At 50.5% G+C, this 14,984-nt stretch overlaps 1 protein-coding gene and 1 long non-coding RNA gene across 3 annotated transcripts in view; both read right to left on the reverse strand.

The window, feature by feature from the left end:
• The window catches only part of LOC115529564 (calcium/calmodulin-dependent protein kinase type II delta chain), a 48,737-nt gene extending 37,442 nt beyond the window's left edge, over positions 1 to 11,295 (reverse strand). For both annotated transcript variants that reach the window (XM_030338347.1, XM_030338346.1), the window contains exons 1-2: positions 11,003 to 11,295; positions 9,997 to 10,091 (exon numbers count right to left, since the gene is read on the reverse strand). In XM_030338347.1, the coding sequence (XP_030194207.1) occupies positions 9,997 to 10,091; positions 11,003 to 11,064 (157 nt within the window). In that variant the 5' untranslated portion in view covers positions 11,065 to 11,295. The remainder of the gene's footprint in view (positions 1 to 9,996; positions 10,092 to 11,002) is intronic.
• Positions 11,296 to 11,771: 476 nt separating this feature from the next.
• Positions 11,772 to 14,697, reverse strand: LOC115529896 (uncharacterized). The gene is made up of 2 exons (XR_003973668.1): positions 14,456 to 14,697; positions 11,772 to 14,404 (listed from the first exon to the last, which is right to left on the reverse strand). It is a non-coding gene; the product is annotated as an uncharacterized LOC115529896 (long non-coding RNA).
• Between the last annotated feature and the right edge of the window lie 287 nt (positions 14,698 to 14,984).

A 14,984-nucleotide genomic window follows, 5' to 3' on the forward strand; every position in this document is an offset into this window, starting at 1 on the left:
TATGTACTGTAGACATGTATAGGTTATGTACTGTAGACATGTATAGGATATGGACTGTAGACATGTATACAGTATGTTATGTACTGTAGACAGGTATAGGTTATGTACTGTAGACATGTATAGGTTATGTACTGTAGACATGTATAGGTTATGTACTGTAGACATGTATAGGATATGTACTGTAGACATGTATAGGACATGTACTGTAGACAGGTATAGGTTATGTACTGTAGACATGTATAGGATATGTACTGTAGACAGGTATAGGTTATGTACTGTAGACATGTATACAGTATGTTATGTACTGTAGACAGGTATAGGTTATGTACTGTAGACATGTATACGTTATGTACTGTAGACATGTATAGGTTATGTACTGTAGACAGGTATAGGTTATGTACTGTAGACATGTATACAGTATGTTATGTAGTGTAGACAGGTATAGGTTATGTACTGTAGACATGTATACAGTATGTTATGTACTGTAGACAGGTATAGGTTATGTACTGTAGACATGTATAGGTTATGTACTATAGACATGTATACAGTATGTTATGTATTGTAGACATGTTTAGACTTTTACAGCATAAAGATAAACCACAGGATGAAGTCATTGGTTGTTAAATGATGCAGATCCTCCAGGCTGAGCTCAGGTCCTCAGAACAGATCCTCCAGGCTGAGCTCAGGTCCTCAGAACAGATCCTCAAGGCTGAGCTCAGGTCCTCAGAACAGATCCTCAAGGCTGAGGTCCTCAGAACAGATCCTCCAGGCTGAGCTGAGCTGTGGTTGTTTCTCTTGTCCACTGAGCCAGAGTCCTACATGAAAACCAGCTAATCTACTGAAAGACAGTTTAGAGATTAGGGGGCTCTGGTAATAACTATTTAAAAAGAGATGAAGTGACTTTTTAAACTATTAGTAAAAGTAGAGTGAGACAGAAGTGAAGGAACAGGATATAGTAACGCGATTGGCCTGGAGGCAGGAGAAGTCAAAGTGACACAGATCTTGTGAGGAGCGGAACAAAGCGACGTGATTGGCTGTGAAGCTAGCCCACTTCCCAGACCCTGAGGACCCGGGAGAGGCCCGTCTCAGAAACCAGGACAGCAGCTATTTCCAACACCGCCCAACAAGTAGGCCAGCCGAGCCGCTGCTCTAATGTGGAGTAGTGGGTCACCCGGTCTGGGGGTACACCCGGTCTGGGGGTACACCCGGTGTGGGGGTACACCCGGTCTGGGGGTACACCCGGTCTGGGGGGACACCCTAGACTAGGGTGTACCCTAAGACTACCGGGGGACACCCCAAATACCCCCGGTTGGGTACGTGGGTTGGAGAAGGAGGGAGAAGCTGGAGGGGGGAGGGAGGAGGAGGAGGGGGGAGGAGGAGGGGGGAGGAGGGAGAAGCAGGAGGGGGGAGGGAGGAGGAGGGGGGAGGAGGGAGGAGGAGGAGGGAGGAGCAGAAGGGAGGAGGAGGAGGGGGAGGGAGGAGGAGGGGGGAGGAGGGAGGAGGAGGAGGGGGGAGGGAGGAGGAGGGGGGAGGAGGAGGGGGGAGGAGGGAGAAGCAGGAGGGGGGAGGGAGGAGGAGGGGGGAGGAGGGAGGAGCAGAAGGGAGGAGGAGGAGGGGGGAGGGAGGAGGGGGGAGCAGGAGGGAGGAGCAGGAGGGGGGAGGAGGAGGAGGAGGGAGGAGGAGCAGGGGGGAGGAGGAGGGAGGAGGAGGAGGGGGGAGGGAGGAGCAGGAGGGAGGAGGAGGAGGGGGAGGAGGAGGGAGGAGGAGGAGGGGGGAGCAGGAGGGAGGAGGAGGAGGGGGGAGGAGGAGGGGGGAGGGAGGAGCAGGAGGGAGGAGGAGGAGGGGGGAGGAGGAGGGGGGAGCAGGAGGGAGGAGGAGGAGGGGGGAGGGAGGAGGGGGGAGCAGGAGGGAGGAGCAGGAGGGGGGAGGAGGAGGGGGGAGGAGGAGGGGGAGGAGGAGGGGGGAGGGAGGAAGGGGGAGGGAGGAAGGGGGAGGGAGGAGGGGGAGGAGGAGGGAGGAGCAGGAGGGGGGAGGAGGAGGAGGAGGGAGGAGGAGCAGGGGGGAGGAGGAGGGAGGAGGGAGGAGGGGGGAGCAGGAGGGAGGAGCAGGAGGGGGGAGGAGGAGGGGGGAGGAGGAGGGGGGAGGGAGGAAGGGGGAGGGAGGAGGGGGGAGGAGGAGGGAGGAGCAGGAGGGGGGAGGAGGAGGAGGAGGGAGGAGGAGCAGGGGGGAGGAGGAGGGGGAGCAGGAGGGAGGAGGAGGAGGGTGGGGGGAGGAGGGTGGGGGGAGGAGGGAGGAGGAGGAGGAGGAGGGAGGAGCAGGAGGGGGGAGGAGGAGGAGGAGGGAGGAGGAGCAGGGGGGAGGAGGAGGGGGAGCAGGAGGGAGGAGGAGGAGGGTGGGGGGAGGAGGGAGGAGGAGGAGGAGGAGGAGGAGGAGGGTGGGGGGAGCAGGGGGGGGAAGGACAGACACATCCTTTGTTCCACGGTGAACCAAACAAAAACAATCGTCTCATTTGCATCATATGCAAATGAGACGTGTGAGGAGAAGCTGAGGGAAGGAGGGAGGGCCGGACAACATGGCCGCCCAACATGGCCGCCCAACACAGCCGTGCGCTGGACGGCCGCACTGCTCATCTCAAGTAAGACTTCCTAAGAAAAGAACCAGGGTCATTCCCAGTCCAGGGTCATTCCCAGACCAGGGTCATTCCCAGTCCAGGGTCATTCCCAGTCCAGGGTCATTCCCAGTCCAGGGTCATTCCCAGTTCCGGCTGAATTTTTCATGCAGCTTCAATTTGGGTATTTTGTCACCAAAAATGTAATACTTTTGAATCAAAAAGATTTGAATCAATGTTGAAAAAGAAAGAGTCAGAGTAATAAGGGCTGAATACTATACTGAATACTTAGCGCACAGTGAGTGAGTAAAAGTGATGAGAGAAAAGCATATGTAAAAAAAAAAAATATATATATATATATATATATATATATATATATATATATAAGAGAGAGAGAGAGAGACAGAGAGAGACAGAGACAGAGACAGAGAGAGACAGAGAGAGACAGAGAGAGAGAGACTCGCCAGCTGCTCCTCGTCCCCCCCTCTGGGACCTCGAGGGGGGGGGATCTTACATGCAAACTGCGTCTCCCTTATTCAAATGTTTAAAGCAAACAGACTTCGGGAGGGGAACTGCTGCTGGCTGCAAGGGCTTTAGCCATATGGAGGTCACACAGGGCCCTAGAGGTCGGAGGTCAGCCTCTGGGCTGGAGTTCACACAGGGCCTCCAGGGGGTCAGAGGTCAGCCTCAGGGCCTCTAGAGGTGGGAGAACCCAGAGGATGAAGAGGAAGGAGTAGCAGAAGCTCTCTGTTTCACTCCTGTGTGTGCGAGCACCATCACCCTTGCAGAGCTGTGGCCAGAGCGCAGTCCTCCTGCCAGCTGGGATCTGAGCAGGATAACATTCCTGGCGGTCCCACAGTCATGGTGGAACACGTCCAAGAAGGCAGGGATGAGGCTAATGTGCTCCTGCTCCTCTAAACCAGTTTGATCAGTCTACCTGATATTAGGTTTCATTCAGCAGGAAAGCAGTGGTGGCACTGAGGCCTCAGAGTAAGGACCCGTCTCTCGCTCCACCCCCACATCACACTCCTCATGCCCACATGTTGTTCTCCGCTGACTGCCTCCGGTCACTTGGATTTAGCGTCTGTGCTTCCACCCACCAGCCCTTCCTGTCTGTCATTAAAGGGGTCGGTTTATACTTGCCTTTGATGGCCTTTTCTAGGCCGGGGGAAATGATAGGAATACTTATTGTAAGAGCTACATAAGATAAGAGATACATACAAATGGTCCACAACGAAGGGCTTCTCCAGTCCTAGAGAAGAGATCCTATTATCGACACGTGGATGTAGCTCATCTGATGTCCGGTAAAAAGGGGACGACTCCACCAGAAGGTCAGAGCATGAGGTCCCTCGGAACGGCAGAATGAAGGTGACTAGGATTTAAACGCTGAAGTGTCACGTTTAACATTATTCTAATCTTCCCGCCTGAGAACTAGTAAATACAGTCATGCTTCAAATGGTCACAAATCAGTTTCCAAACAAAGAACAAAAGTTTTTTTTAAATTGCATGTTTTGTTTCTATAATCAACCTATACTCTGTCTAAGGGGTAAAGGAACAACATTACCAAAGGGTGGATAACATTAAGAAGACAACTGAACAGTGAAGTATATCTAGTGAGTCTGTTCCCTGCTAGCATGCCGCCATCGCCATGGAAACCCAGGGGTAGACAGGGTGCGGCCGGGGGGGCTTCATGTTAGCTCTAAGGGCACGCTCAACGGGTAGCCCCTCCCCAACGCAATACACCACGCCCTTCCTACCCCCCCCCCCCCCCGGTCGCTGGTCCAGAGGGGAACCAGTGGACACCACCCCCTGGTCCAGAGGGGAACCAGAGGACACCCCCCCTGGTCCAGAGTGGAACCAGTGGACACCACCCCCCCCCCCGGTCGCTGGTCCAGAGGGGAACCAGTGGACACCACCCCCTGGTCCAGAGGGGAACCAGAGGACACCCCCCCTTGTCCAGAGTGGAACCAGTGGACACCACCCCCCCCCGGTCGCTGGTCCAGAGGGGAACCAGTGGACACCACCCCCCTGGTCCAGAGGGGAACCAGTGGACACCAGGGAGGGACCAGAGAGGGACCAGAGAGGGCCCAGAGAGGGACCAGAGATGGACCATCAAGCTCAGCAGTGATGACGGCACTTCCCTTCTGGAGAAAGTCTATGGGAAATGTTGTAAACTTTGCCAGAGAGAAAAAGGTAAAAAATTATAAAAATATGAATTAGTAAAAAGCTCATGAAAGAAAGGATTGACAGCACATGATCACAGGGCAAAACGCTAAAAAAAAAAAGAGTCGTAAACAGACGGGGGCCTCGGGTGGAGCAAAACGACACAGCTGAGGGCTGTGGTCCAGCCCATTTGCACTGGTGGGCTCCAAGTTCTCTCCCAACTCTTGGCTGGAGTTTAAAACGCGAGTCACCCCCAGTGACGGGCTAGGCTGTGAAGGAGTTGGCCTGCGCTCAGCCCATGGCTGCCGTCAGCGTGGGAACCAGACTGCAATCTGCCTCCTGCTCACCACTGTAAAGAGGTTACTTATTACTAACCCTAACCCTTTGTAAAGAAGCTTGAGGCAGAGGTATGCTTATTTCAGGGCTACTTCACTTCAACTCCTGCTGCTGGAGGCAGACTTCAGGCGGGTGAGGGAACAAATGGTCTACAGCGAGGTCGGATCTAATCAAATAAACAGGTGAATGTTATCGACTCACAGAGTTGATATGGATGGACTCGTTCTGCTGAGTTAGAAAATCACCACCCAGCTACAGACCTACAGATGCTTGCAGTGTTACAACTTGGAATACAAGCAGATTATAACAATCTTCTCCAAAATGTAGAGGAAGAAATGTTATCTTATCATAAAGCTGTCTCTTAAAGCGGCCCTTAAAGCCAGCTCTTTAAAAGCCGTCCCTTAAAGCAATCTCTCTTAAGCCTTGTCCTTAAGTCTTGTCCTTAAGTCTTGTCCTTAAGTCTTGTCCTTAAGCCTTGTCCCTAAGCCTTGTCCTTAAGTCTTGTCTTAAAGCCATGTCTCTCAAGTGGCAGCCACTTGGCAGAATCCGAGTGTGTACGGGTTGCCATGGGAACTCCAAGCTTTGTTCCCACAGATGAGGCCAAGCAGAAACTTCTGGAGTAAAGAATGAGTCCATCAGGGAGACCAGCTCCACCATGGATCCACAGAGTGGAGCGGTGGACCACCAGGTAGAACCAGGAAACCACCCGGCCCCAGAGGGCCAGGGGACCGAGGTCCCAGGGGGCCAGGGGACCGGGGCCCCAGAGTACCAGGGGACCGAGGTCCCAGGGGGCCAGGGGACCGGGGCCCCAGAGTACCAGGGGTCCGGGGCCCCAGGGATCCAGGGGACCGGGGCCCCAGGGGGCCAGGGGACCGGGGCCCCAGGGGACCGGGGCCCCAGAGTACCAGGGGACCGGGGCCCCAGAGGGCCAGGGGACCGGGGCCCCGGAGTACCAGGGGACCGGGGTCCCAGGGGTCCAGGGGACCGGGGCCCCAGGGGACAAGGGGACCGGGGCCCCAGAGGACCAGGGGACCGGGGCCCCAGGGGACAAGGGGACCGGGGGAGGTAGGGGCCTCTGCTCCTCGTTAGGAGGCCGGGGCCTCTGCTCCTCGTTAGGAGGCCGGGGCCTCTGCTCCTCGTTAGGAGGCCGGGGCCTCTGCTCCTCGTTAGGAGGCCGGGGCCTCTGCTCCTCGTTAGGAGGCCGGGGCCTCTGCTCCTTGTTAGGAGGTAGTCCTGCTTGACCGTTCTTCTCATTAAGTGAAAACGTGTTGCAGAAACAGAAGCTGTGTGAAGTCGTCTCTGCTCTCGAGGGACTAACAGCAGAGAGCAGAACTGAGAGTAGCAGTGGAACCCCCCTAACTAACCCTTAACTAACCCCTATCTAACCCTAACCCTAACCCATACCCCACAACACCCTAGTCCCCACCCTGACCTACTCCCTACCCTAACCTAGTCACTAGTCCCTAGCCTAACCTAGTCCCTACCCTAACCTAGTCACTAGTCCCTACCCTAACCTAGTCACTAGTCCCTAGCCTAACCTAGTCCCTACCCTGATCTAGTCCCTAGATGTAGTCCAAGACAGATATAGAGGCCAGGTATGGAGGCCAGGTGTGTAGAGGCCAGGTATAGAGGCCAGGTGTGTAGAGGCCAGGTGTGTAGAGGCCAGGTGTGTAGAGGCCAGGTGTGTAGAGGCCAGGTGTGTAGAGGCCAGGTGTGTAGAGGCCAGGTGTAGAGGCCAGGTGTGTAGAGGCCAGGTGTGTAGAGGCCAGGTGTGTAGAGGCCCGGTCTAGAGGCCAGGTGTGTAGAGGCCAGGTGTGTAGAGGCCAGGTGTGTAGAGGCCAGGTGTGTAGAGGCCAGGTGTGTAGAGGCCAGGTGTGTAGAGGCCAGGTTTAGAGGCCAGGTGTGTAGAGGCCAGGTGTGTAGAGGCCAGGTGTAGAGGCCAGGTGTGTAGAGGCCAGGTGTAGAGGCCAGGTGTGTAGAGGCCAGGTGTGTAGAGGCCAGGTGTGTAGAGGCCAGGTTTAGAGGCCAGGTGTGTAGAGGCCAGGTGTGTAGAGGCCAGGTGTAGAGGCCAGGTGTGTAGAGGCCAGGTGTAGAGGCCAGGTGTGTAGAGGCCAGGGGTGTCATTTATAAAACTGTGCATGGGATCGTTACTAAAAGTGTACGTACGCCCAAAATCCTTATCTGCATGGTCCTCAGCAGTGCCAGCAGTGCCATGGTAGAGCATTACGCACGGGGCTCACCGCTGTATTTATAGGGTTACGGTAATAAGACTGACGAGAACACCTTGGATAATCAGTTTGGAATCACCCACGTGAAATGTTCGTGAACATAACCCCTTTTTAATGCCTGATTTGTCATGAAAAGCATCAAGAGGAACGGACAATAATATAACGGTTGTGATGAGGAGTGTGGCTTGGTTTTCCACACTTGGGATTTAATTGACATTTGATTATGTGTTTACAGTGTCACATAAAACTATTATGTTATTGACACATGTTGGACAGATGCTTTATTCCATGCAGTCGCACCGTCAGTGGACAGTATGGAATGACGGGATTAAATATAGAGATTTTTTTTTCTTTCATTTCTATTCTAAGGAGATGTTTCTGGAGTTATAACTGAGAAATAACGCAGTTGACCTAAATTATTCTGATTACATAGATTTAACGCATGATACAGGTTGAAATTAAACTTATGAAGGGCGATGATAAAACATAATCGTTGTTCTCACTCTGCATTTCTTCTGTCTGACTTCAGTTCACCACCACACCGTCTGTATCGCCAATTCTCCTTTTCCTCCAAACCATGCGTACACATGGGTCAGAGTTCGCTTAGGGCTGCGCACATTCACCCGTCAAGTTAGTTTTATAGATCACAACCTTGCCGTGGAAAGTCACGTACGCCACTTTCAGCCCCGTTTTGTTGGTACGCAGCGGTTATAAATGAGACCCCAGGTGTATAGAGGCAGGGTGTAGGGGTGGGCTGATTCATATATATATAGCCTCTGACAAGTGGGACATCATTAAGGAGGGTTTACTCACTGTTTTAAAGGCCAGATCAATGATATATTATATCAATGATAACTGTATAATTGTGTATATATAATGTATTAAGTTATGTATTTTATTAGATATTTAATTTATGTATATTATAAATATTATATATAGTTAAATTAATTTGCAAACTTGAAGACCTTTTCAAAACCAGAGGAGCAAGTGGTGAAACCGAACGGATGGTTTTGAGGTCTTGAAAAGGGGCCTCCTAGAACAAGACGAGGATAGGAACACTTACTGAGCGCTTTAACCCATGAACCAGTACCCATTGGTGAACACCATCATCAGTACGTGATGGGGAACAGCTCACTAGGCCACAGAGAGCTCCCAGGGCTGACGGCTGCCTTTGTTGTCTGAGTGACTTGCACTGCTCTTTTAATGGAGGTGAAGTTCTCTTTGTGGTTCTCAGCGGGAACACGCATCACACGCAGACCCTGCGATGCTACTGAACCAGCAGCACCACTGCTCCCAGCAGACTATGTTCAGAGCTCTACCCCTGTCATTTCCATGGGAATGGATCCTTTCATTTTCTTGCTGGAGACGATAGGGGTGAGGAGAGGGCTTCTCCTGGAGACAGGAGAAGCCCCCCAGAGCCTCCCATCACTACTGGAGACAGAGCCATCACTACTGGAGACAGAGCCATCACTACTGGAGACAGAGCCATCACTACTGGAGACAGAGCCATCACTACTGGAGACAGAGCCATCACTACTGGAGACAGAGCCATCACTACTGCCACTCACACCGCGGGATGTTTGAGGCCATATGGGATTTGCAGGATTTTAGCATTTCATTGTGATTTGATCTGGGAGTACAACTTTTAGAATAATTACTATTCCATTTGTAAAGTAAGTTATTTAGTAAGCAAGTTTTGCCGCTGAGCAGGGTTCAACATGTGAACATCCTTTACAGCCGCTGTTCCTTCAACACACCAACGGCCCCCTTCCTTATCCCGGTGTAGGAGTGACATCATCATCATGTTTGTAACGAGGGCATGTAACTAACAAGGCCACTAGTAGCTTTGTTACCTATACATTTGATTTCTTGAGTTAACATTTACCTTACACTCAAAAGCTGATCCTCCCAGAAGCTCGTAAATCAGCGGTCTTCCAATAGCAGCCTGAGGGACACCAGATGTTCTCCCTTCCTACCCCCTTCTCTCCATGATGAGACCAGAGGTTCTACTGCTGGTCTCCCTGGGGAGTCTCACTCCTTCCTCCATGTCTCCGTTCTTTATACATGCGAGCATAGATCCAGCATAATCGATCTGTGACCGGTGTATCATTGTGTGAGCCAGGCTACCTTAGCACTTTGAGATTTTTGAATTAAATTAAATTCATTTTTATTTATATAGCCCTTAATCACCATTACAGTCTCAAAGGGCTTAGCAGGCCAAATATTTATGAAACCCCCCTTTACCCAATGTTAAGTGCTCTACAAATAAAATGTATCATTATTATTATTTACCTTCCCAATGTCAAGTATTTGAATGATTCGGTGAGGAGCATGTTCAGCCATGGACATATTTTTTTAAGCATTTCCCTTTACCTCTAAAAGCTGTTGGTGCCAAACTAGTCAGAACAATGGCTGGAACCCTGGTGGAGCTTTCATCAGGAAACATCCTGTGATGCACTAACGTTCCTAGGAAACAACTGCCTCCTAGGAAGGTTGCTAAACCCTGGTGCTAAGAGGACAGGCTGGAGAGGAAGTGACAGACAGGACTCACAATAGTGATGACCCAGGCAGCAACGTCTGGCTTCAAGAGGCAGAGCTTCTAGACAGCGCTGTCTGCAGGATAGCGGCTGGCTCCCCCTCATGCGTCACAGCGATACGTACCCCTGGCAGACAGCTTCTTGGTGTTGATGATCTTTGCGGCGTACTCCTGCCCGCTGGAGATCTTCATGCAGCGCCTGACCACTGAGAAGGCCCCCCTGTGGAGGTTCAAATCAGACGTCCCATCAGACTCATCCCAGAGAAAATGAGACGCTCCGTCAGTGTGATCCTAGCCCCTGCAGGGCTCAGGCCCTTCCTTGGGTCCCACATGTCTCCAGGCAGCAGCGCGGGCAGAGGGCAGCGGTCTGTTGGTTCATTCCGCTCTTATCTCAGAGCCGTCGTGCTCTTTGTTTACTCAGAAGAGGAAGCAGCTGCTTGTACACTCAGTTTATAAACCCTCTCTGGAGGAATTGTAGACAGAGTGACACGCTGTATACGGGGACAACTCTTTACTCACTAAGATGCTTGTGATAGCAGACCCCCACACAAGTCTCTGACTGCTTTTCTTAAACATACGCTTGTTCACAAAAGAGATCACAGTGAGGACTTTGTTATGAGTGGAAGGCAGAACGTTAGTATGAGCAGCCCTCGAAGAGGAAACACTGACTTCATACGAGTCTGGACCGCCAAGAAGAATTCCAAGTGTTCACATATCTGCCCATGGGAAGGGCGTGGAACAGGGAAACTAAAACATCTAGTGACACACGCGTACACACGCCCCCCCCCCCCCACACACACACACACACACACACACACTCACCACACTTATACTATGTAGCTTTATATTACACTCATGAAATACAGTTCAGACTAACCCAGGGATTTAAATTTAGATGGACCTAAATCTGACTCCAAACTTCCAGTTTGAGATTATATGCACGTAACCAGGTAAACAGGTAACCAGGTAAACAGGGTGGGAATCGTTTTCAGGCGTCAGAGCGCACTCTTAATGTGTGTAATTGTTTAGTCCTGATGGGACTTAGTGAAAGTAGAAGGACTACAACATAATAACATGAAAACAAAACATAACATAACATAACATAACATAACATAACCTAACATAACTTACTTCCCAAGCTCTTCGTACAGCTGGTGCTCGTCGGTGAACCGGGTGCAGGTCGGAGCAGCCATCGGGAGGACGCAGCAGTGATTTGGGTTCTAGACCCAAACTCAACACTGATGACTCTGAGCCGACGGTTCAATGCCGTTAGAGACTTTTCTTCCTTCTAAGTGAAATCCGCCTTCTTGGCACTCCTGTGTGACTGGTCTGCAGGACGTCTGTGAGGACTGCTCTTCAATGGCTGAGGTGAGACACTGGCTGAGGTGAGACACTGGCTGAGGTGAGACACATCCCCCCGACGCACAGCGCTTCCTGGTTGCGCACAAGATGCCCCGCGGCGCCTTCATGCGGCCGCTTGTGGATTCACACTCAGAAATAGTCAATTTCATGTCCCATAGGTCTGATCAAAAATAAAACTTTACAGACGTTTTCCTCTGTAGAATAAATGTCTGTTTTATTCTGTTGTAAACTGTTTGTCTGTTTTAAACTGTTTGCTGTCTGTTTTATACAGTTTGCTGTCCGATTTATACTGATTGCTGTCTATTTATATTTGTGTCCGAAGCCAAATATAAATTAAAATTGTTCTTCTCTCATCTGTTGCGTTACTCCGCTCCCTTGCGGCCTGACCTCCACATCGCTCTGAGCACACACAGACACACAGACAAGGCACACACACACACACACACACACACACACACACACACACACACACACACACACACACACACACACACACACACACACACACACACACACACACACAAATAATAAGTCTCTATATCAATGCATTTTTTATTTATTGACTAATGTCATGGACATGACAATCATCTGAGCCATCATCATTCAACCTGACAGCCATCATTGGGATTACAGCCATGACCCCTGGTGAAAGCATGAAGCCTCATAGTCACCACCCTGGTGACAGCATGAGGCCTCATGGGGTCACCCCCCTGGTGACACAGTGAGCCTCATGGACCCGGTCCAGTTCAACCTCCCGGTCTCCTGATGGGTTAGGGTCAGGGTTAGGGTTTACCATAGCCCTGACCCTGACCCTAACCCATCCTGGTCTCTGGAGGATGTTGTGAACACATGTGGTCGTCAGGGGAGCCTTCCTCGCCCATTGTTCTACATCTACACATAGCAACTACATTGTTTGGACAATTCATGTATTCATGGTTCTGAAGCCATCCAGCTGCATTTAGCTTGTTCTTCAGCACAAGCACGAGAACCAGGAGTCCTTTCATCCAGTGAACCCGAACTGAGCGCAGATCTTCACAGCTGAGCTGTAGTCGTGATCCGAGGGGAGTCAGCCCATGAAAGAATCTAAATGCAGCGGAGAACTGAACTGATGAACACAACGTATTTTTACAGTGAACCACAATCTTGTGCCATAATAGAAAAATATTCCTGTGATGTTGGTGGTGTCATGTTGACAGACATGAAACACTTGCTTTGTTCTCGATGCGTTGTAATGACGGACAAATCCTTTGGACTATAAGGAAACACTGTTTTCAAGATATCATATTTTTACACATTTTATTGATATAGTTCATTGTCATTTTATAGCCGCCTTTCGAAAAAGAAATATAACAAAAGCTACATTTAATCAAGGTTTATCGCTTATCATCGTTAACGCTCTAGAGATTATGTAAAGCCATAACAGAACATGGAGTCTTGAAACATTCAAAACTCATACGACAAACTGGCGAGATTCTTTTCTTGACATTAGCTTTTTAACGCAATACAAAGTAAGTGCCTAGCACTAAGCTCCAACAGTGCAGAGGTGGGATATATCGGTGGCCATATTGCTTTGATAACACACATTTAGTTGGGGGAAGGAGGAAGAAAGTGTATTCTTGCTACAACTGAAATGTTCTCTTAATGCTGCAGTTTCTTTATTGATGAGGAGACTTTGCTGCCACCTGGTGGCCGCTACCTCCTCAATGGCGGGAGGTTCGAACAACGCGTTCATGCTGAAATGAAAGAAGACAAAGCCAAAAGTTGTGTCGTCTCGTTTCATGTGTCATAGCAACAACCGGTCCAGTTTGGATCACAGGGGAATGAGATGAGATTCCTTTTGTTTCCTGAGTAAATCCAGCCTTTTTCACATTTAGTTGATTATCTTTCTTTCAACATATTTGCATCGGCAAAATGGAAGCCTCCACCTGCTCACCTGTGTAGCTGTGTGCGTTCGCCATGTCGAAATGTGTCTATAGACTCTCTTCAAATGACTCGCTTTGGCATGGGGGGAGAAGGTACAGTGTTTAAGAGAGGGATGGCGTCATAGCATACGTGAGAGGCAAGTAGCATGATATGTTGTGACAGAAGTATGACATGTGACACGTGGAGGCAGCGTTTCTCCTGAGAGCAACACAGAGCGTAAACATGAATGCACCCCCCATGGGAACGCGGTACATGGTCCTCTCTACATGGTCCACTCTGTACATGGTCCACTCTGTATATGGTCCAGCTGTACATGGTACTGTACTCCGCTTGCATACTAGTGTGTGAGAAAGCGTGTCCTGTGATGTCATACTAGTGTGTCAGGGGCGTGTCCTGTGATGTCATACTAGTGTCTCAGGGGCGTGTCCTGTGATGTCATATTAGTGTGTGAGGGGCGTGTCTTTGATGTCATACTAGTGTCTCAGGGGCATGTCCTGTGATGTCATATTAGTGTGTGAGGGGCGTGTCCTGTGATGTCATACTAGTGTGTGAGGGGCGTGTCCTGTGATGTCATACTAGTGTGTGAGGGGCGTGTCCTCTGGGGTCTTGTGTATGTGGGCGGCGCCAGTGGTTTCAAGCGTTGGATTATTCAAAGCGTCTCATGAATGGAGCTTTTGTGTCTCTACAGCTGAGCATGCACACAAACTGCATGTATGTAGTTAGAGATACGTGTGTGTGTGTGTGTGTGTGTACATACACATATGCAGGTCTGTGTGTGTGTGTGTGTGTGTGCGTGTGTGGCACAGAGCGGTGTTATCTATGAGGCTGATATGGTAAAAAAAGATTCAACAATCAGTTAATGGTTTCCACACAATCCAACCCCAATAAAAACAAGACTAAAGCAGACAGAATGTACATCACTGTAGCTAGTGATCACTGTTTTGATGTACTTCAACGTGTACCTCACCAGCAAAGAAAGGCTTGAATTAGAAAAACATATTCACCTAAAAAAGTAACTACTTAAAAAAACACAAATGACATTGTAATCATTAAATGGAAGTCCTTTGTAATTATCAACACAGTCTCTGGAAGCATGAAACAAAAACAAATGTCTGTGCGTAGGAGGGTGTGTTTGCCTTTTTGAAGGTCTTTTTCAAACCAAAAGAGCTTTTGAAACCGTGATTGTCCAAAAGGGAAAGATTGGGAGCTGAGCAGGTCCAGTGACTTGTGTACCAGGTACCACATCACCTTCAGAGAGACAACCCCCCAGCTCTCTACCCAGACATTGGTACACATCACCTTCAGAGAGACAACCCCCCAGCTCTCTACCCAGACCAGGTACCACATACCTTCAGAGAGACAACCCCCCAGCTCTCTACCCGGACCAGGTACCACATCACCTTCAGAGAGACAACCCCCCAGCTCTCTACCCGGACCAGGTACCACATCACCTTCAGAGAGACAACCCCCCAGCTCTCTATCCCGGACCAGGTACCACATCACCTTCAGAGAGACAACCCCCCAGCTCTCTACCCGGACCAGGTACCACATCACCATTCAGAGAGACAACCCCCAGCCTCTCTACCCGGACCCAGGTACCACATCCACCTTCAGAGAGACAACCCCCCAGCTCTCTACCCGGACCAGGTACCACATCACCTCAGAGAGACAACCCCCCAGCTCTCTACCCGGACCAGGTACCACATCACCTTCAGAGAGACAACCCCCCACCTCTCTACCCAGACCAGGTTCACCTTCAGTGGGACAACCCCCCACCTCTCTACCCGGACCAGGAGAAACGACCGTCCCGAGTGAGCAGCTAGTCTCT

Source organism: Gadus morhua, chromosome 17, assembly GCF_902167405.1.
Source record: "Gadus morhua chromosome 17, gadMor3.0, whole genome shotgun sequence".
Taxonomy (NCBI): Eukaryota; Metazoa; Chordata; class Actinopteri; order Gadiformes; family Gadidae; genus Gadus; species Gadus morhua.